Raw genomic sequence first — 23,077 nt, 5'->3', positions numbered from 1 at the left:
CATAATCAATATTTTTTAAATAACCCTGATATGTTCTCAAAATAGTTTTGCTGAATTAATGAACGGAAGATGCAATAAGGACTTTATGTATTATATAGTGTTCATATATATTTTCAGTGTAATAAGGTGCCAACTAGGGTGGTGGGAAATGCCCTGTCCATAAGTACAGGTCTTAGTTTTGGAATTTGGTGCTGTATACATATACACAAAAAAGGCATACCCCCCATCCCCAAGTCTAGGGACCTAGAGGGATCCATGCTACATTTAACACAGATAAAACATTTTTAAAAAACAAAGAAACAAATAGAAGTTTGAAGTCTGAAAGAATAAGAGTATAAAAGGACATTTTTATCATAGCATTTGGTCTATAGGAGAGAAGGGAAAACATGTTAATGACCCTATTTCTCATTTCTCAAAATTCAGACATCATTCTCTAACACACAGAATGTTAGCAATAAGATTCATCTCTACTGGTTTATAGGAACATGCCCTTAATATTTGCTGACTCTTTAAAAAATCTTAAAAGGTTTTCTAGATGCAACTGGTAGAAATACAAGAAAAAAAAAAGATGTCAATACCAAAAGCTACTATTGCTAGGACTAGTCTCACTTATACTATACCATGTATTTAAATGACAATTCTCATGTCTTTTCAGGTGATCGTTACACCCTATGTCTGTAAATCCTTTTCTGTGGTCCTCACCTTGGCAGTGGCATGAGGGGAAGCACCCTTCTCCAGTAACAGCAGCGCCACCTTCTGGTTGTCATAATGAGCAGCAACATGGAGCGGGGTAAGGCCATTCTGTAAAGGGTGTGTTTAAGTTTCAGCATTAATAAATTAGGGTTAGCTGCCCTGATGCTACCAGGATGCCTGGATATTGATTAAGTTCATGTTAATGAATTAATATAGTCAATAGAAAAAAAAGAATAAAGATAAACAAATCCCTAATAATTTTCATATTAAAACCATAAATAAAGTTGAAAATGATTGAGCATATCACCAGCAAAGGGCATCTTGATGGTCACAATGTATAAAGGTCTAAACTGCTATGTAAGAAATACTATATTAACATTGCAGGAATTCTTCTTAATATAGAAACGCTCTGGCGTTGTTGTGACAAGACTTTGAGGCACAGTTCAAAATGCTTTCTGAATCAGCGTATACCTTGACGGTCATGGATAGACATCGCCATGTCTATTTGGGATAGTTTCATCAGTTATTCTCACATTTCTTTCAGAGAAGTGAGAAAAATGTCTTTAAGGATATCCTAATCTATCACCTTGACTGTTATATAATTATAACGTATAGAAAATCTTTACCTTCCCTGCAGAATCTGCGGCAGCGCGGCGTTGCAAGAGAAGTTTTGCCACATCCAGACTTCCATACTTGGCTGCTACATGCAGAGGAGTAAAACCCTTCTGAAAATGTGAGAAATAAAAGTAAAATCGTATTTGTTTGTATAACTTCTCACAAAATCTTTTTATTTGTTAACATATTAAGCAAACTATACTGATTCTTCATTTGGAAAAAATACCGGTGGCATTAAATCTGTTAGCCATGAACAAGGACAAAGAAAATAATGAAATTTAACATGCAAAAGTTTGGCTTGATAGATTCCACAAAAGAAATTTTATTTTAAGGGCTTGGAGACTGAACTCTGACTTTATAGGTTTGGGATTTTTTAAAAGCCGCTAGTGTCAGTAAACTGCCTCCAATTTGTGAATGAAAAAAAAAAAGCCTTTTTCTTGTCTCTAAAATTAATAGAATTGAAACAACAGATGCCTTCTCTCCAACTCTCCTCTTTCCTTTAAACCTTTTTATAACACCTGAATTCCAAATTTATTTAAATTTTAAGATATTTTGGCAGCCATAGTGAAAACAAGTATTCGTGAATTCGTTGACATGTTTCTGCAGAAACAGCAAGATAAATGGTCTATAGAACAAAAAACGTGCACTACCAAAAAGTAACTCCCTCTCTGACTTGTCCCCTTTCCCAGAAGACTCACAACTGTCTAAAAGACCAATTGCTTTTGTAAAATACATTCTACTTCTGGCATGATGTTGAGCTGATTAACACCAGACATTTAAACACACTGAAACTTTACAACTTTTTTAGAAAGCTGCTCTCCTACACATGTTGATATGTGTACATTCAGTGTCTTGCATGCCTAAACAATGGCCTTACTCTGTACTTAGCAGTGTGTTATAAAAACAGATAAGTCTGTGGACTAAGATCTTGAGGATGGCACAGTTCCTACACCATGATCTCAAATCCATCCTCTTGGCCAGACAGTTTAATCACATGTTCTTCTGGCACTACAGTTGGAGTGGGGAAATTCTAACACTGACCAGGGCCCGTAAAACGCACAGCAAATATGCCTGGATGAGGTGCTCTAAGCAATGGCTTATCCTGGGACCATTTAAGCCCCCATCATAAACACAGAATATCCCCCAAGAAGCAATATTCCCCTTTCAGTGTCTTCAGACAAATCATTTTTAAATAAGATGACGTTTTTCTTTTTGCTTCTTTTTGAACATTTGGTATTAATAAATTCTTGGAAGGCAGTGAATCTTCTGGCTTTTTCCAAGTGTGGGACAAATGTAGGAAGTATTTCTTCCTTCTTGCATTGTCCATATAAACCAGCATAAAGCTCGCCCCCCTCCACTCGACGCACACAATGATGAGGGTGATACTCTGGATGAAGCAGTTCTTTGAGACAAACTATATGATGAGGAAGGAAACATAAACTCCTTATCTTTAAAGTCTTGCTAGAATAGTGATCCAACTCTTATAAGTTTGGAAATAATTATTAGACAAAACTCCATAAATATACTATAGAATAACAAAACCAAAGTTAGAAGGCATCGCTTGAGTCACACATACCTCTACCTTCCTCCTCTATGTTAATCCCACCATGACTTATTTACTCTCTGATATTTAGAAACACTTAAATGGCTTTAATAGTGATGAATCAACCACTTTGAGCCCTAGTCAGTTGAATATTTAGAAACACTTACATGGCTTTAAAAATGATGAATCAACCACTGTTGAGCTCTCATCAGTTTAACTCTTAAAATGCTGTTTAACATTTTATTCTATTTTCTTGCCCTAATTTACCATGGATCTAGTTATATTTTGTAAATCCTAAAAAATCTTTGAAAGAGAAGAAAGTATTTTTTATTCTCTATTTCTGTATTTTATGTATCTTAATTTTGAAGATTTATACCTTCCTCTGATAGGACAATTACTTAGTCTCTCAGGTTATTACCACATTCATTGCTTAGTTTCTATTTTTTAAGAACTTTTAAAATCCTTTCAACTTTTCAGCATGCAAAATTTCAATAATTATCAATTTCTTACATCAAAATACTTTTTATAGCCATAGGCAACCAGATAAGCCATAACAGGCAACCAGATAAGCCATAACAGCTAGTGGGCTACTCCTACTTATAAGAGGACAGAAACCACATCACTGTCTCAGTTTATATTTGCAACCTTCCTTCTCCCTGGATGCAGTCCCTATGCCTACTTAGTATGAGAGAATTGAAATTGCCCTTTCATTAATCTGAATCACTGCTACATTTGAGGGAATTATTTTGCCCCATGACAAATCCACTTGCACTAGCTCTATTTATTTTGTTCCAATTAGCTGAGCATATTCATGTTTTATTCTAAGTCATCTCCAAATTATGAATGTCAAATAGAATGTATAAAGCATAGGAAAAATTACTCTGCCCTGTCATGAAACTTGGAACATAAGTAAAATTCTTTGTTCAGTGTCATTAGTAACTAAGGAAGTGTGATATTCCGGCCCAGCTCTGTTTAAACACTGCAAATACCCAGGCAAAAGATTGGAAACTAATATGGGAATGAGAATGTCAGATAAGAGATGGCTAATGGTAGGGTTGGCAAAATGCAAGATTAAGTAAAATGAGCTTCAGTCTGGTACTACAACTCACAATACACACATCTAACGCAGTACCCTCTTCCTCATTAGTATTACCAGTTCAATGTATTTAGGAGTTTCATTTATCTTTTTGTTAAGAATATATTATAGATTTTATAACGCAAAGAAAAAGTAGTCTTTCCTTTATGAAAATCCTCTTAGAGTATTAGATACCTGTCCTAGCAACAACACTGGCATTAATTAGAATGAAATTCAACACTCTTTATTGAAGAGATATGGAATCTCACAATTCCCTTAAATCATTTAGACAATGAATCTTAAATATGTAGAGAAAGAAGTAAGTCAAGGCCCAAGGAGATCTACCTCTTGGTTCTGTATGTGGTGGAGCAGAAAGGCTGTGACTTAGGAATCCTCTTGGTCCATGTTGTCATGATGTCATTCTCCTTACCTTGGTAGCTAAGGAGTGGGCTGCTCCTGCTTCCAACAGGACTGATGCCACATCCACCTGGCCCTCCCGGGCAGAGATGTGCAGTGGTGTGTACCCATTTGTAGTGGCTGCATCTGGATGGGCCATATGTTGCAGAAGCAGTTGGACAATTTCTGTCTTACCGAGGCGGGAGGCAATATGCAAAGGTGTCTGTTCCTCCTACAACTCAAGTCAAGTAAAAAGTTAGTGCCAGGCAGACAGAACTTCACTGGTGATATGTTTCACTCATATATTTCATGATGTCTTTTTGGAATCTCTAGGAACCCAGGCCAAAAGGAAATCATTACTGTTTTGACTATGGTATATTTTACATTTTGGAATCTTATATTTGGAATCCTATATTTTGGAATTTTATTTTATTTTATTTTATTTTATTTTATTTTATTTTATTTTTTTTTTTTTTGAGACGGAGTTTCACTCTTGTTACCCAGGCTGGAGTGCAATGGCGCGATCTCGGCTCACCACAACCTCCGCCTCCTGGGTTCAGGCAATTCTCCTGCCTCAGCCTCCTGAGTAGCTGGGATTACAGGCACACGCCACCATGCCCAGCTGATTTTTTGTATTTTTAGTAGAGACGGGGTTTCACCACGTTGACCAGGATGGTCTCGATCTCTTGACCTCGTGATCCACCCGCCTCGGCCTCCCAAAGTGCTGGGATTACAGGCTTGAGCCCGGAATTTTATATTTGTGACCCGATTGGTCACAAGGTCTCCTTTCGATTTTTAAAAAGAATGTACTTCCATGAACTTGATCATTGCTTTCTGGGTATCCCAAAGTATTTCTCAACTCATTAAGGCTTCAGGTTTCACTTATGTTTAGATACAAACTAACTCATGGTTTTGAATAAGAAGGAAATCTAGTCCAAAAGTCCTAAGACCTAGATTTTCATCCAAGAGTTTTCACTTACAGGCAGGATTTATTCTGGGAACTCTATCAAGAGAAAAAGAACAAGGGATGCTGGAAAATCTTTGATTTTACTCCATTCAGCAAGCCAAGGATATAAACGCTGGTCATTTTCTTCAAGGAGAAACAGTGCACAAAGAAGATATTGTAATCTAGTTTTAAAAGACGCTTCAGAAAATGCTGCAGATAGTTCTGGAACTTGCATACAGAACTTAAAAAATGAAAGGGACTCTAGCAAGAAGCAAATAGGATGAACTATTTTCCAAGTGCTTTACATTTGAAAATAGACAATATGGCTAGGTATAAGGGACAGGAAGGACATGTTCCAGGAGGCTCAAGAAAATCAACTGACTCTGACGTGTAGCTGGAAATAATGTTTTCAGTGTTTAGAGAACCAGGCCAAATCACTGTCTTATAAAAAGAAAATTGAGTGTAACTTTAGTGATAAAAATAGGTATATCTTTACAACTGCCCAAGGGCATGTCATAATAAAAGTGAGGAAGGGAAAACTGGGCTGACTTCCAGGGCTAAGAATGAATGGAGAAAAGTAGACAGAGGAAGGAAGATCTATCCAAAAACATGCAGTATCTTAAAGTGATAAGAAAAAAGAGAGGGAGCTATAGTAAGAGATCAAATAGTACTGCATGAATTTCAAGGTAGTAGGAAATAAATAAATAATAGGAATATGATTATTTTAGTACTAGAATTGAAATTTTGTGAACATTTGCAGTTGATAAGCTTTCTTCATATATGATGCATACATGACCCAATCCTCCTAATAGAGTTAAAAGGAAAACCTAAAATGTATTATTAGACCATTTTCCAGATCGAGATTAAGAAAAATTAAATGAGTACTCAAGGAATGTCCAAGTTTACTCAGCTATTAAAACAGAACTTGAATTCAGGGCATTGGATTCTAAAGACATTTCTCTACCTATACTGTCTTTGGCAATAAATACTACGATAAGATGGTCACTAAGAGACCTGTCAGGGCAAAGTGACTCTTAGTAGGAAAGGAGACTGACAATACATTAGAAGATAAAATTTCTCTGAAATACAGAGGAGAAAATAGAGGGGTGGGGAGAATAAACATTTTTTATGTATAATTAAAATGAACATATTTTTATTTATAAAAAATAAATGGTTAGCAAAACAGACAATTTAAAAACTGAGGAACTTGAGAATAGCTATGATGAACACTTGTTGTTTCTGGGGTTCCCCTCCCAGATCTCTGCCCTGCAGAGATAGAGGTGGATGTGTATTGCAAGTGACGTGCTCTAAAATATATTTTCCATCAGTAAGAGAGATAGTTGGGGTGATGATGACTTTTAATACAGTGCTGAGAAGTGGCAATCATCGACTGGAGGTAGCTAAGTAATTGGTTAATTATTAACTATTGATCCTTGGTTCTTAAACTGCATAGCATTAATGTTCTTCTTCAAAAAAAAAAAAAAAAAAAGTTAAGAAATAGAATGTCTTGCCTACTTCTTTCCATTTTTGTTAAGGTTCTACCTGAAAGTGAAAAAAAGAAAGAACATACAAATTTTGCAAAGGAAATCTTTCAACCTGTAACCAGGGATATAAGACCTTTGAGGACTGGCCAAATATCTCCCTGCTGAATTGCCAAAAGTTGAATTTACTGCCTCAGGGTAATGATAATTCAAACCAGGGCAAAGAATTGGGAAAGAGCAGAGAAAAGATTCATGGGAAAAGGTAAAGAAATGGGGAAAGCCTGATTACCTAGACCTTTTCCGGAAATGAGAGGCAACAATTCCCTCATTATAAAGCATTTTATCTGATATAGGCTGGACCAGAAGCAGAAGAGCTGTGCTTTGCCACTGCAGTCTATCCTTTTACTTTGGAGACTTGCTGAGCACCCCCCCCCCCGCCAACTCTTTTTACAAAGAGAAAAACAACACTGGCTGGGATAAAGTTCAGAGATTTGAAAACATTTCTATTACTAGTTACTGGCTAACAGGGTTCCTAGGAGCACATCTCCTAGCATCTAACTAAAGTTCTAAATGAGCTAAGTTTCAAGCGAGTTTAAGCCTAAGACCCCTGGGATGGCATGATCCCTAAAGCAAATGAAAAGCCTTGTAATTGTGCCAACAAAACCAGCTCCTAAAACAAGAGAGCTCCCAGATGGACAGGCTCTGGTGGCCCTCTCAGTAGTGTCCATTGAGGACACTGGACAAGGAAGGGTCTTCCTAAGAGCAGGACCTGGGGGAAAACACACTGGCTGACAGAGGAACTGAGGCCACTGTGGCCCCTGCTCTCCAGTCTGTCCAGCAAAATGTGTCTTATGCTCTGGAGTAGTGAATAGACTGTGCTGCCATGTACTTCAAAAATTACAGATACTATTATGAGTATATGGTTTTTCTTTTGTTATATATTGTGAATAGGTAAAACATATGATTTAGCCCTATGATTATATACCCATGAGATACTATTTCTAAACTTGATTGAGAAGATTGTGAACTACCCAGCAATCTTGACCTTGGAGCTCAATGTAGTAGCTGGGCACAATTTTTTACTATCTCTTCTTCGGGAGAGGGCGAATTCTAGGGCAATGTTACTGGGTTTAGAGAGGAAGTTTTCAAAAGTGTGTGTGGTTGTGGGTGTGTGTGAGGGTGTGTGTGTATGTGTGTGCACGTGCACTGGGAAATCAAAAGGTAAAATAGAAGATATGTGCTCATTTTTCCACCCAATACTCCCTGCACCCTTCTGTGACAGCCCTCCTTCATTTAGGGGAATTAGGTATCCTATATTCCCTGTGGTTCTAGAAGGGCTGCCAGTCTTCTTACCCCACCTCATAAATAGGCCACGAGTGGACAGGAGCTCAAGTCATAGCTTAGGGAGAAAATATGACTAATTATAAACCAGTGATTTGTTTGAATGGGAGAGAGAAGGGCTCTCTTTACATCTGAAGTGGGAGGTAATGACGTTTATGAGAAAGAGTTAGGAGAAAGATGCAGAATCAGAGGAGAAATGTTTTTCTTATCTTAACTCTGTCACCACAAGTTAATCAGCACCATTTTGAAATTCAGGACACTAAGCCACCCTACAACACAGGATTGCTCTGGGTATCAAATAAGACACTTTGTGTTTAAATGCTTGATGAATTCTAAAGCACTGTTCAAATGTTAACTAAATCAAAGAGTCCCAGGAACACATTAAAAGGATTGACAATAAAAAACCTCACGGTGAACGTACACCTTAAAATAGGACTTGTGAACAGGAAAGCCCTAACTCCTTGCTGCTTGAAACATAATCCCCAAATCAGGGTCCCTGACATCATCTGAGAGTTTGTTAGATCTGCAGAACTGGATTACAGTATGCATTCTAGCAGGGCCTCTAGGTAATTTGTATGTGTATTAACCTTTAGGGAGCACTGCTTCATAATAGAAAATGCTATAGGGAAGGGATTTCAGTTGTAGCTTAGAATGGGAGGTAGAGCTGAAAAAAAAATAAAAGATAACATCTGAAATTTGATATTTAAATTAGAAGAAATAAGGAATTAAGAGATATTTATATATGTAGACAAGGATACTAAATGTAGTTGCAAATGAGAAGTAAAAAGAAAGTAGAATTAATAAAATCTGTGTGTAAAATTAACTAATTAATATTTCTAAAGGAAAGAGTCTGTTGCCAGTGGTGCTTTTAAGGAAGAGGCTTCAGAGGGTATCCAAAAAGATAAAAGTCTGTAATAATGGGTTATATCAATACAGAAAAATTTGGCAGAGATATATTAAAATGAATAAATTTCCATTAAAAGTAGAAATTTTAATTTGAATAATAGAAAAACATTAAGGGGTTTTACTTTAGGAGAGAGAAATGGGAAACCCTTTCATTATTAAACATGGATTACAAAAAATTTACAGGAACATCAACCCAATTTCCAGTAAAGTACACGATACTCAGAGTGCACTGGTTGACCATAGAAATATTTTTAAAATAGCTGAATGCCAGGTAACCTTAAAAGGAAACCAGAAAAATCCTGTGGCAGGGGAAGCTCATGGTTGAATAAAGCTTTAAATAGATGAGAATATAATAGATCAATGATGATTACCAAAGAACATAAATTACACTGTGTGGACAATGGATAGCAAGGCAGATGAAAACCAAGACAAGAGTAATGTTAAGGCTGCCTGTGTATCACTGGATTCCGCCTGAAGATGTGTGGAACCTGTTACAAGAAAATGTCTATGAAATTCATTGAATCAAAGAATGTTAAGAAAGTGTGGAAAGGAGTTTTGAGTTTCTGAGTTCAACTCATATTTTACTGATAAATACTTGGAAGTGGCCAGAGGCTGGCCAGATGACCAAATAAGAACAGCTCCAGTCTGCAGCTCCCAGCAAGATCAACGCAGAAGGTAGGCAATTTCTGCATTTCCAACTGAGGTACCCGGCTCATCTCATTGAGACCAGTTAGACAGTGGATACAGGCCATGGAGGGTGAGCTGAAGCAGGCTGCTGTGTCACCTAATCTGGGAAGCCCAAGGGGTCAGGCAACTCCCTCCCCCAGCCAAGGGAAGCTGTGAGGGACTGTGCCACGAGGAATGGTGCACTCTGGCCCAGATACTACGCTTTTCCCATGGTCTTCATAATCCATAGACCAGGAGGTTCCCTCAGGTGCCTACATCACCAGGGTCCTGGGTTTCAAGCACAAAATTGGGCTGCCATTTGTGTAGACACTGAGCTAGCTGCAAGAGTTTTTTTTCATACCCAGTGGTGCCTGGAATGCCAGCAAGGCAGAAGCATTCACTCTCGTGGAAAGGAGGCTGAAGCCAGGGAGCCAAGTGGTCTACCTCAGTAGATCACACTCCCATAGAGCCCAGCAAACTCAGATTCACTGGCTTGAAATTCTCACTGCCACCACAGCAGTATGAAAACCTGGGATGCTCAAGCTTGGTGTGGGGAGGAGTGCCGGCCATTACTGAGGCTTGAGTAGGTGGTTTTTCCCTCACAGTGTAAAGGCAGTTAGAACTGAGTGGAGCCCTCCATAGCATGGCAAAGCCGCTGTAGCCAGACTCCTTCTCTAGATTCCTCCTCTCAGGGCAGGACATCTCTCAATGAAAGGCAGCAGCCCCAGTCAGGGACTTATAGATAAAACTCCCATCTCCCTGGGACAGAGTACCTGGGGGAAGGGGCAGCTGTGGGCGCAGCTTGAACAGACTTAAACATTCCTGTCTCCTGGCTTTGAAGAGAGCATATCTCAGCACAGTGCTTGAGCTCTGCTAAGGGACAGACTGCCTCCTCAAGTTGGTTGCTGACCCCCATGCCTCCTGACTGGGAGACAACTCCCAGCAGGGGTCGACAGACACCTCATACAGGAGAGCTCCAGCTGGTGTCTGACAGGTGCCCCTCTGGGACAAAGCTTCCACAGGAAGGAACAGGCAGCAATCTTTGCTGTTCTGCAGCCTCTGGTGGTGATACCCAGGCAAACAGGGTCTGAAGTGGACCTCCAGCAAACTCCAGCAGACCTGCAGCAGAGGGGTCTGACTGTTAGAAGGAAAACTAACAAAGGAATAGCATCAACATCAACAAAAAGAACATCCCTGCAGAAACCTTATCCAAAGGTCACCAACATCAAAGACCAAAGGTAGATAAATCCACAAAGATGAGGAAAAAACAGCACAAAAAGGCTGAAAATTCCAAAAACCAAAATGCCTCTTTTCCCTCAAAGGATCACAACTCCTCACCACCAAGGGAAGAAAACTGGACAGAGAATGAGTTTGATGAATGGGCAGAAGCAGGCTTCAGAAGGTAGGTAATAACAAACTCCTCTGAGCTAAAGGAGCATGTTCTAACCCAGTGCAAGGAAGGTAAGAACCCTGAAAAAAGGTTAGAGGAATTGCTAACTAGAGTAACCAGTGTAGAGTAGAAAATAAATGGCCTGATGGAGCTGAAAAACAAAGCATGAGAACTTTGTGAAACATACACAAATACCAATAGCCTAATCAATCAAGTGGAAGAAAGTATATCAGAGAGCAAAGATGAGCTTAATGAATAAAGCGTGAAGACAAGATGAGAGAAAAAAAAATGAAAAGGAATGAACAAAGCCTCCAAGAAGTATGAGACTATCTGAAAAGACCAAATCTATGTTTGATTGATGTACCTGAAAGTGACGGAGAGAATGGAACCAAGTTGGAAAATACTGTTCAGGATATTATCCAGGAGAACTTCCTCAACCTAGCAAGACAGGCCAGCACTCAAATTCAGGAATCACAGAGAATACCACAAAGATATTCCTCAAGAAGAGCAACCCCAAGACACATAATCATCAGGTTCATCATTTCATCCAACCAAGGTTGAAATGAAGGAAAAAATGTTAAAGACAGCCAAAGAGAAAGGTCAGGTTACTCACAAAGGGAAGCCCATCAGACCAACAGCAGATCTCTCTGCAGAAACCCTATAAGCCAGAAGAGAGTGGGGACCAATATTCAACATTCTTAAAGAAAATAATTTTCAACCCAGAATTTCATAACCAGCCAAACTGAGCTTCATAAGTGAAGGAGAAATAAAATCCTTTACAGACAAGCAAATGCTAAGAGATTTTTGTCACCACTGGACCTGCCTTATAAGAGCTCCTGAAGAAACCATTAAATATGCAAAGGAAAAGCTGGTACCAGCCACTGCAAAAACATACCAAATTATAAAGACCATTGACACTCTGAAGAAACTGCATCAACTAAAGGGCAAAGTAACCACATAGCATCATAATGACAGGATCAAATTCATGCATAACAGTATTAACCTTAAACGTAAATGGGTTAAATGCCCCAATGAAAAGACACAGACTGGCAAATTGGAGAAAGAGTCAAGACACATTGGTGTGCTGTATTCAGGAGACCCATCTCATGTGCAAAGACACACATAGGCTCAAAATAAAAGGATGAAGGAATATTTACCAAGCAAATGGAAAGCCAAAAAAAAAATAAATAAATAAGCAGGGATTGCAATCCTACTCTCTGATAAAACAGACTTCAAACAAACAAAGATCAAAAAAAGACAAAGAAGGGCATTACATAACGGTAAAGGGATTAATGCAACAAAAAGAACTAACTATTCTAAATACATATGCACCCAATACAGGAGCATCCAGATTCATAAAGTAAGTTCTTAGAGACTACTAAGAGACTTAGACTCCCATACAACAATACTGGGAAACTGTAACACCCCACTGTCAATATTAGACAGATCAACAAGATTCATAGAAACCAGGCAAATTCACAGCCAAATTCTACCAGAGGTACAAAGAGTAACTGAGAGCTTCCTTCTGAAACTATTCCAAACAATAGAAAAAGAGGGATTCTTCCCTAACTCATTTTATGAGGCCAACATCATCCTGATATCAAAACCCGGCAGAGACACATAAAAAAAGATTTCAGGCTAATATCCCTGATGAGCATCGATGCGAAAATCCTCAATAAAATACTGACAAACTGAATCCAGCAGCACATCAAAAAGCTTATCTACCACAATCCAGTCACCTTCATCCCTGGGATGCAAGGCTAGTTCAATATATGCAAATCAATAAACACAATCCATCACATAAACAGAATCAATGACAAAAACCACATGATTATCTCGACAGATGCAGAAAAGGCCTTCAATAAAATTCAACACCCTTTCATGCTAAAAACTCTCAATAAACTAGGTATTGATGGAACATATCTCAAAATAACAAGAGCTATTTGTGACAAACCCATTGCCAATATCATACTGAATGGGCAAAAGCTGGAAGCATTCTCTTTGAAAACTGGCACAAGACAAGGATGCCCTCTCTTGCCACTCCTATTCAACATAGTATTGGAAGTTCTGGCAAGGGCAATCAGGCAAGACAGAAAAAGAAGAAAGAAAAGGAAGGAAGGAGGGAAAGAAGGAAGAAAGGAGGGAGGGAGGGAAGGAAGGAAGGAGAGAAGAAAGGAAGGAAGGAAGGAAGGAAGGAAGGAAGGAAGGAAGGAAAAGAAAGAAGGAAAAATAAGGGGGAAGAAGGAAAGAAGGGGAAAGAAGGAAAGAAGGGAAAAAGGAAGAAAGGAAGAAATAAAGGGTATTTGAATAGGAAGAAAGAAAGTCGAATTTTCTCTGTTTGCAATAACATGATTGTGTATTCAGAAAACCTCATCATCTCAGCCCAAAATCTCTGTAAGCGGATAAGCAACTTCAGCAAAGTCTCAGGATACAAAATCAATGTGCAAAAACCACAAACATTCCTATATACCAATAATAGAGAGCCAAATCATGAGTGAACCTCCATTCACAATTGCTACAAAGAGAACAAAATACCTACAAATACAACTTATAAGGGATATGAAAGACCTCTTCAAGGAGCACTATGAACCACTGCTCAATGAAATACGAGACAACACACAAAAAATGGAAAAACATTCCATGCTCATGGATAGGAAGAATTAATGTCGTGAAAATGGCCATACTGCCCCAAGTAATTTATAAATTTGATGTTATCCCCATCAAGCTACCACTGACTTTCTTCACAGAATTAGAAAAAAACTACTTTAAATTTTATATGGACTCAAAAAAGAGCCATATAGCCAAGACAATCCTAAGCAAAAAGAACAAAGCTGGAGGCATCACACTACTCACTTCAAACTACACTACAAGGCTACAGTAACCAAAAGAGCATGGTACTGTAGCCATGGTACCAAAACATATATATAGACCAATGAAACAGAAAAGAGGCCTCAGAAATAATGCCACACATCTACAACCATCTGATCTTTGACAACCCTGACAAAAACAAGCAGTGGTGAGAAGATTCCCTATTTAATAAATTGTATTGGGAAAACTGACTAGCCATATGCAGAAAACTGAAACTGAACCCCTTCCTTACACCTTATATGAAAATTAACTCAAGATGGATTAAAGACTTAAATGTAAGACCTAAAACCATAAAAACCCTAGAGGTAAACCTAGGCAATACCATTCAGGACATAGGTATGGGCAAAGACTAAAACTTGGTGTTTTCATTACTAAAACACCAAAAGCAATGGCAACAAAAGCCAAAATTGATAAATGGAATCTAATTAAACTGAAGAGCTTCTGCACAGCAAAAGAAACTATATCAGAGTGAATAAGCAACCTACAGAATGGGAGAAAATTTTTGCAATCTATTCATCTGACAAAGGGCTAATATCCAGAATCTGTAAGGAACTTAAACAAATTTACAAGAAAAAAACAAAATAACTCCTTCAAAAAGTGGGAGAAGGATATGAACAGACACTCCTCAAAAGAAGACATTTATGTGGCTAACAAACATGAAAAAAAGCTCATCATCACTTGCCATTAGAGAAATGCAAATCAAAACCACAATGAGATACTATCTTATGGCATTTAGAATGTCAATCATTAAAAAGTCAGGAAACAACAGATGCTGAAGAGGATGTGAAGAAAAGGAAATGCTTCCATATGTTTATTGCAGCACTGTTCACAATAGCAAAGACTTGGAACCAACACAAATGCCCATCAATGATAGACTGGATAAGGAAAATGTGGCACACATACCCCATGGAATACCCTGCAGCCATAAAAAGGGATGAGTTCATGTTCTTTGCAGGAACATGGATGAAACTGGAAACCATCATTCTCAGCAAACTAACACAGGAACAGAAAACCAAACACCACATGTTCTCACTCATAAGTGGGAACTTATCAATGAGAACACATGGACACAGGGAGGGGATTATCACACACTGAGGCCTATCAAGGGGTGGGGAGGTAGAAGAGGTAGCATTAGGAGCAATACCTAATGTAGATGATGGGTTGATGTGTGCAGCAAACCACCATGGCAGTTGTATACCTATGTAACAAACCTGCACATTCTGCACATGTATCCCAGAACTTAAAGTATAATAAAAAAAAGACTTAGAAGTGAAGTGACTTGCCTGAAATCACTTACAATTTAGATGACCATAGCCAGATGCCTTCATTCCAATATAACACTGTATTTAAAATGGAGCTATAATGGTACAACTCAAACTGAAATGAGTTCTAACTCAGGTATGTCAAATATTGAAGAAGGACGGAAACTATTTAACATGAGAATCTCAATGATGTCAGTACAAAAGTTAACCAAACAACATGGAAAAGGAAATAGAAGACAAAGTATACTGATAGTGTATTCAGTGTATTCTGGTATATTCAGTATAAAGGGGGGTGACAAAATAAGTTGGGAAGTAAAATTTTAGAAAAAGAAAATGAAGGAAAAAGCAACTCTTGAGGGAATTAGAAGCTATTAAAAACAGGACAAGTCTGATCAAGCAATCTTTAGTGCCCAAATTCTATATTGGAATAGTGGAAATACAGAATGTCTAAATATGTAAAATCAGAGCAAGAAGAAAAGTAAATATCATAAAAAGGAGGGAAATCAGCCAGATGAAGGGAAATATTAAAACTTTGAGAATAACTTGCTTTTATGTAACTGGTAAGGGATGACGGTGGAAATGTGATTGGTTTAGGTGGTAAGAAATAAATTTTAATATGTATCGCATCTAAATACTATAGGTTAAACTTAAAATTCATGAAAATAAAGAGATATGAGAAAGTGCTTTCTGAGATTAAAAAAAGTATTAAAATATTAATCAATGCCATATTTGTTAGAGGATAAGTTGTACATTTTTTAAAATGCTAATGTTTCTGAAATTGGGGTACATTTTTCATTGTGTGTATTTGCTTATGTTTCTTTTTTTCCTGGAAAACTGCTATTGAATTGATCCTTTCACTTACAGTCCATGGTATTTCCAAATCAAAGAACTGAAGGGGCAACCCCCTCTCTTAAGGATGAGACTCACAAACTGCGATAGAAGAGAACCTCAGAGCACTAGCACCTACCCTGGCTCTGGCATCAACAAGGGCACCATTTCTCAGGAGGCATCGGACCACTTCCACCTGCCCGGCTCGGGCTGCCATGTGTAGTGCTGTCTCGCCACGCTGCCAGGGAACAAAGATCGTTAAATCACAAATTAACCCACTGCTCTGGATGGTAAAGAATAAAGCTGTCCCTTTTTGTGAAGTTCAGCAATATATCCAATGATTTAAGAAACCTATGAAAAGGCATAATTATTTAGTCAGGGAAATATAGCTTCGTTTTTTCTCTTTGTTTTTTGTTTGTTTGTTTTGTTTTGTTTCCTGAGACGGAGTTTCACTCTTGTTGCCCAGGCTGGAGTGCAATGGCGCCATCACGGTTCCCTGCAACCTCCACCTCCGGGGTTCGAGTGATTGTCCTGCCTCAGCCTCCCAAGTAGCTGGGACTACTTGGGAGGCACATGCCACCTCGCCCAGCTAATTTTTGTATTTTTCTTTTCCATTTTTATAAGGATAAAACAAATGTTTATTTTATTTTTTTTAAGTCCATGACAAACTAGTGAATTTCCCCAAACATCCAGGATACTCTGAGGTTTAACTTCACAATCAGCCAAACATCACTTTAAATTGATTTTGGTGATAAAGTTATCTTTACCCTACAAACCTAAAATTTGCCATTGTCTCACTTAACTACGTGATCACAACTTGAATCTATTTCAGTGAGAAACTCTAGGTGCTGAAGATCAACACATTGCAAAAAATTAACACCACTTGTACCATAAATAAATCATTTCTTTTCAAGATTCAAAATTTATTTCTGAAATAAACTATTACTTTATATCTGATTTTTCTTTGTGTTATGAGACTAGACAAAAACTGTTCAGACAAGAAATTTGATTTGCCCAGGAGGTCCGTTATTTAAGATTAATGAACATATTTAATTATAGACAGTTATTGGAGAGAGCCACTGAAAGATGAATAAAGTGACTGTCAGCAGTGTCACCTATTGAGGTAGGCCACTCATCATTCCTTAAGTATCTTTGTTCTACACCAAAATATGACACACTGTCAGGAAAGGGTAGCTTTAGGCGCAGCATGAAGAACGAGGGTTAGATTAAGAGAACTTTCTCATCAAGAAGCCGGTTATTACTCTACTGTCTCTAAGAGAAAGGTTTTTAAAAATCGGCATATTTTAAAACTATATGTAGTTCTAGAGAAGGCAGGGTTTCATTCATTCAAGTATTTTATGGTTATAACAAAATAAGATATTGGAATAAAAATTATTACAGATTGATTTACCACAACTGTTCTAGAAAATAGGCTGATTTCAACCTAGAAAAAGGCTGATTTCACCCAAGTAAAGTAAACCATTCCAAATAAACCAAATTGATTTTAAAGTTGGTTGTGGTAATTGGATATATCTGACAAACTGCAGTGAATAATTTCTTCTGATTCCTTGTACAACAACCCCTTAAATCTAGAAACTTTGAGCTGAACTTTAATTTGGCATATAGTTCACAGTTAACTTTTTCTCAGTATTTTAGAGACCCATTTCTTTTGAAGTTATGAGAAATTCATGTCAAATGATTTGATTGTGAAAGCACTCAGTTGAATATCTACTCTAATATTCTCTTCTTTGTTGATGACTCATTTATCCTCTAAGAAGCTTATTTTCTGATGACTGATTCAGACTTTTGTAAAGTTAATGTATCTGGAGTATGTTGTTTTATAAAATGACATATTATTGGAATGCTTTTATCTTCAGACTTTAGATGTATGGCAAGATTTTTCCTCCATGGACAACCATGATTTCTAACTTGTTTTCTATGTCATTTTAAACCTGTCTCTGAATAGATGAGGCTAAGATCTTCTAACTACAGTTGTCCCTCTGTATTGGTGAAGGATTGGTTCCAGGCTCCCCGTTTCCCCCACTGATACCAAAATACATGGATGCTCAAGTTCTTTATATGAAATGATGTAGTATTTGCACATAATCTATGCACACAATCCTTTATAATTCAGCTCTACCTTACTTATAATACCTAACATAATATTAATGCTATATAGTTGTGATACTGCATAATTTTAAAACTCGTTTTACTTTTTAATTGTATTTTTTTATTTTGATTTTTTTCAAATATTTTCAATCCAAGATTGACTAAATCCATGGATGTAGAGCCCACAGATACAGAAGCTACTGATACAGAGGACCAATGGTATTCAAACAAAACAAAACAAGATGAGGTACAGTGGCTCAAGCCTGTAATCCCAGCACTTTGAAGATAAGAATAAATGAAATGAAGATAAGAATAAATTTCCTTATAAGAAATGAAGTCAAAGAGGTCCCAGGAATTCCTATTCAAAGACAAATTTTCATGTTTATTATTTATTTAGTTAGAAACAAAGTCTCGCTCTGTCCTCCAGGCTGGAGCGCAGTGGCACAATCTTGGCTCAGTGCAAATTCCGCCTTCTGGGTTCAAATGATTCTTCTGCCTCAGCCTTCCAAGTAGCTGGGATTACAGGCATCCACCACCACACCCAGCCTTCATGTTTATTTTTTAAGCCAGGTTTACAGTACTGGTCAATATTTCTAAAACCCTTATTTTATACTTGTTATTTTTTATGGGTTTTATATACTTGAAACTGATTAGATATAAAATCTAATCTAAAGGACTAAAGCTTATATTCGAACAAAGATTATGTATAAACATATATATGGTCTCTCCACTTTATAATAATGGTCTTGTTTAATTCTTATCTAATGCCTCTGGCATAATGGATTTTTACTGTAAATTGCCCTTTGTCTTTTGTATAAATATTATCATTGTTTATATATAAGAATAATAAGAATTGTATTAATATTACCATTGTTTAATATAAGAATAAATAAGAAAATGAAGGCCAGGATATATATTTTTAATAAATATCTTCCATTTTTTGATTGTCAGGCACCCCTTTTTAATAGCCTTGTCTTCCTTATTTGAAGCCAGTGAAATTTAAGGATTGGGGGAAATTTTTAAGCATAATACAATGTGTGAACTTTATCGTTAGTCCATTGATTTGTTATAGGAAGGAACATAAAACTTTGTAAGACTTTGCATTCTATTCTCGAAAGTTGTTAAAATACTTAGTTTTCTATTACTATGGTTGTCGATAAATACTTTGGACTATGGATGTGTTGTAATTGGCAATTCAGCATTCTAGGTTTCAAAGTGTATTAATCTTTGAAATTAGTTTTCAAAGATTAATTTTCAAAGTATATTAATTTTTTTTTATTGGAAAATCTCCTTCTGGAAAAGGAGATTTTTCAGTAAAAAAAAAAAAGTCTGTACATGACTGAGTTACTGGTAAACCTCAAAAACCTCAAAATTGGAGTGAATTTTCAGACAAAAACAAAACTAGCAAGAGAATGGGTACACTCATGTCCAAAGCAGGTACTAAATTTCATGCCACTCTTCTCAGTTATTAAAACTGACTCTGCTGACAGGCTACATTGACTTCCACTTTGGGCACATCAAGTTGAAAAGCATCAAAGCACAACAAACAACATTGCATTCAAAAATGCAACATGATTTCAGGCAACACACAAAGGCTCCAAGGGTGGGGTATTTTAGGGTCAGGAAGTGGCCAACTCTGACACAGCAAGCAGGCAGTCAGTGTTCACACAGTTTCTTAATCAACTTGCAAAGAATTTTGGATCCAGTAGCTATATCCTCATGTTCTGAGAAAACACAACTTCACAGGCATCCCACTCCTAGAGAAAGTTAAATTCCTCTAAATGTAGGATTGCCAGATTTAGAAATTAAAAGTAAAAGCCAGTTAAATTTTAATTCCAGACAAACAACAAATAATTATTTTAGTATATCTTAACTATCACATGGATCATATGCAAAAATTTATTGTTTATCTGAAATTTAAATTTAACTGAGAGTCCTATATTTTACCTGGCAACCCTATCAATATGGTATCTGCTTCCTGAAGGATGTATCTTACAAAAAAATAACTAGAAAACACAGAGATTATATTGGCATGTCCCTCTCAAGAATTTCTTTTGAGAGACCTGGGTGGAAAGATAATATAATGGACAAATGAATAGGTAAAATGAAGAATTTTAAATGACCAACAGTTGAAAGCTAAAGTTTAATATAGCAATTGTCAAATTTGAGAGTCTTCAACAAGTTGAAAAACATGTCAAAATTGTTGTTTCAATTAATATTTCATTTTTATTTGAAAATATACATGTATTCTACATAACTTTTTTTAAATAGAAGGGAATATATTACAATTCCATAATCATCAGAAGATTTGGAATTGGTTAGTAAAGAGGCAAAGTAAGAGTGGCCACAATTCCCACAACCATTTTATATGGATTAGTTTTTGAAGATTTTGTAAAAATCTCTCCTGAAAGAGATTAATTTAGGGGATTGCAATCAAGCAATCCACAGAATATTCTTGTACATGTTATCCTTATGACGTAATAACATATTGTAACATAATGTCACCATTGCTCCTGTGATCCTATAGGCATTGGAATGCAAATAAGAAAAGGTGGAGAAAAAAAAAGGAAAAGGCAGGCAAGAACACAGAGGTTTTTGGTTGTTTGTTTGTTGTTTTTTGTTTTGGTTTTAATGTTACTGGCCTGTATGTAAGTCTGTTCAGTTCTCAATTTTTTTAAGAAAGGAGGGTGGTCATCTCAAAAAAAAAAAAAAGGGAGGGGATGATGATTACTTTTAAAGTTCTAAGAAGTGACTAGAAATTAAACTTACATTAGCACATTTTTTTGTGAAATTAACTCTTATGCCTAATGGAGTAAATAAAGATTAGCATATAACATTATGATCTTAGGACCAATAAGCTATAATTAAGAAAACTTACAAATACAGACTTTAAATTATTCAATTATTTTATGCTCTGATTGCTGAATAATATGAAGAGAGAATATTAAATGATTTTTAAATCAATTAAATTAATTCTCAAAATTGATTTTCCCATCAGAAACTTCGCTGTGGAAATAGTGTGTGAAATACAGAGAAACAGAAATATGAGGGAGAAAACAAATAAAAAGTGAAATTGGACATTCTTTTCACAACTTAAATGGAATGAGATACCAATAATTAGCAACAAGTGCTAATCAATTGCTTCTGAAAACATAACTCATTTTTATAATAAGCACTAACATTTGTTTGGAGGGAGTTATTTCTGTTGCACATGTGAATCTCAATACCCTACTGCCCTTCTTGAACTTCAAATACATGCCTGCACCTTGTGCAGAGTAGTTCTCTTGCTCAGGAGAAAATCTGCATTTGATAATTTGTCATGTCACAATGACCAAAATTTAAAGGGACAAAATCCAAGAAAATGAGAGAAATGTAAAGAGATTAGAAGTGAAAATTCTAATTTAGATTATGTAGAAAAATTCTGAGATATTCAGTATTTGTTGACTGAATGAAACTGGTCTGAAGACCAACATTCAGTCTAGGATACGTGGTATAACTTTCAGGTAAAAAAAGCCTCCACTATAGCAAACCAGATCAAATCAGAAGTAAAAATCGAAGTAATGTTAAGAAATGGGAAATCCATGTAATTGAAGAAGGAAGAATTTGATACCAAGTAAAAGTCCCTGATACTGATCTATCTCTGGTTAATCTTTTGTTAAGATTGATTATGGTACTGATCCGATGTTTTCATGAAAATTACTAGAATACAATTCCCTCAAGCAACTAGAGTAAGCCTTGAAGATTCTATTCCAACCAATTATCCATTCACTTTCAGAGGAGCTTTTAAAATGTATTTTGTTTTTAAAAAAATGCATTTAAGATGCTTTTTCAATCCACCTACTACACCCAGAATCTTAAGTTGTCTTACTTCATTGCTTCCATTTTACTTTATAACACCTCTTACCCTATCCAGGTTCTTTTCAGCGAACTTCTATCAATTATTCCAACAATATGTTATTACAAGGGCCCTTCTCAAAGCTTGTTTGCTTACTTTGATGACACACACGCAAACACAGGTACATACACCCACACTCTCTCTTCCTCTCGCTCTTCCTCCCTGGGGTTATTCTGACCCAAGCCATACTCACAATGTTAGTGACATCTGGAGAGGCTCCGTTCTGCAGCAGAAGGAGGACAATGTTCAAGTGGCCCATGAAGGCAGCCACATGTATTGGTGTGAGGCCAGACTGCGAAACAAAGCAACAGCAGTTTTACTCCTCTGCACCAGTGGGGCTTTGGGGCTTCTTCAGATAAATAAAACTTGAGTGAAGAGGACAGAAGATGAGAAAAAGGAAAGGGAGGAAGGAGTAAGAGAAGGAATGCTTTGTGACAAGCTAAAACATTTTTCTACCTCTGTTATAGCTTGGATTGAAGCCCCATATTTCACCAGCAGTTCCATGACTTTGATGCGGTTTTTCTTGCAGGCAATGTGCAGTGGAGTAAAACCATTCTGCGCAAAAGACAATCAAGTTAGTTGAAAACATGCAGAAACAATTCTCACACAACTCCATGCTGGCACATTGCAGGCAATAATGTTACATCGTCACATAATGTTACCATTTCTTCGATTCCCTGTAGATGCTGGAATTTGGAAAGAAAAATGGTGATGTGTTCCTACAGGCACTGAACTTTGCTTATGTGTGGTGGGCCTGTACATAATTCTGTTTGTGTGGTCACAGAGAAAACAAAAGTGAAGAAAAATACATGGTCCTCCTCCTCTTTAAAGAAAGAAAAATAGACAAGCAATTATGTTTTAGAAGTTCTAAAATGTTTTAAGGTATATTGATTGTCCAGGTTATGAAATTACTTGAATTGAAGACAAGCACATATTCTTCTGAAGGGCCATTTCCCAGAGCATAAGAATTATTCATCTACTTAAAAATCTAAGAATATATTGCCTTTGGGGAAATATTTCAACTTTGCTACTATTTTCTTTATAAAGGGCTATTTCAAGTCTG

The 23,077-nt window shown here is 36.9% G+C and overlaps 1 protein-coding gene across 50 annotated transcripts in view; it reads right to left on the bottom strand.

The window, feature by feature from the left end:
- Positions 1-23,077, bottom strand: part of ANK2 (ankyrin 2) — a 568,766-nt gene that overhangs the window by 105,062 nt on the left and 440,627 nt on the right. For all 50 annotated transcript variants that reach the window (XM_037731960.1, XM_017510194.2, XM_037732068.1 and 47 more), the window contains 6 exons: positions 22,471-22,569; positions 22,208-22,306; positions 16,150-16,248; positions 4,357-4,554; positions 1,320-1,418; positions 703-801 (listed from right to left, as the gene is read on the bottom strand). In XM_037731960.1, the coding sequence (XP_037587888.1) occupies positions 703-801; positions 1,320-1,418; positions 4,357-4,554; positions 16,150-16,248; positions 22,208-22,306; positions 22,471-22,569 (693 nt within the window). The remainder of the gene's footprint in view (positions 1-702; positions 802-1,319; positions 1,419-4,356; positions 4,555-16,149; positions 16,249-22,207; positions 22,307-22,470; positions 22,570-23,077) is intronic.

The sequence above is a fragment of the Cebus imitator genome, unplaced genomic scaffold (assembly GCF_001604975.1).
Source record: "Cebus imitator isolate Cc_AM_T3 unplaced genomic scaffold, Cebus_imitator-1.0 Scaffold17, whole genome shotgun sequence".
Lineage (NCBI taxonomy): Eukaryota > Metazoa > Chordata > Mammalia > Primates > Cebidae > Cebus > Cebus imitator.
This window is presented reverse-complemented; position numbering and strand designations above follow the sequence as displayed.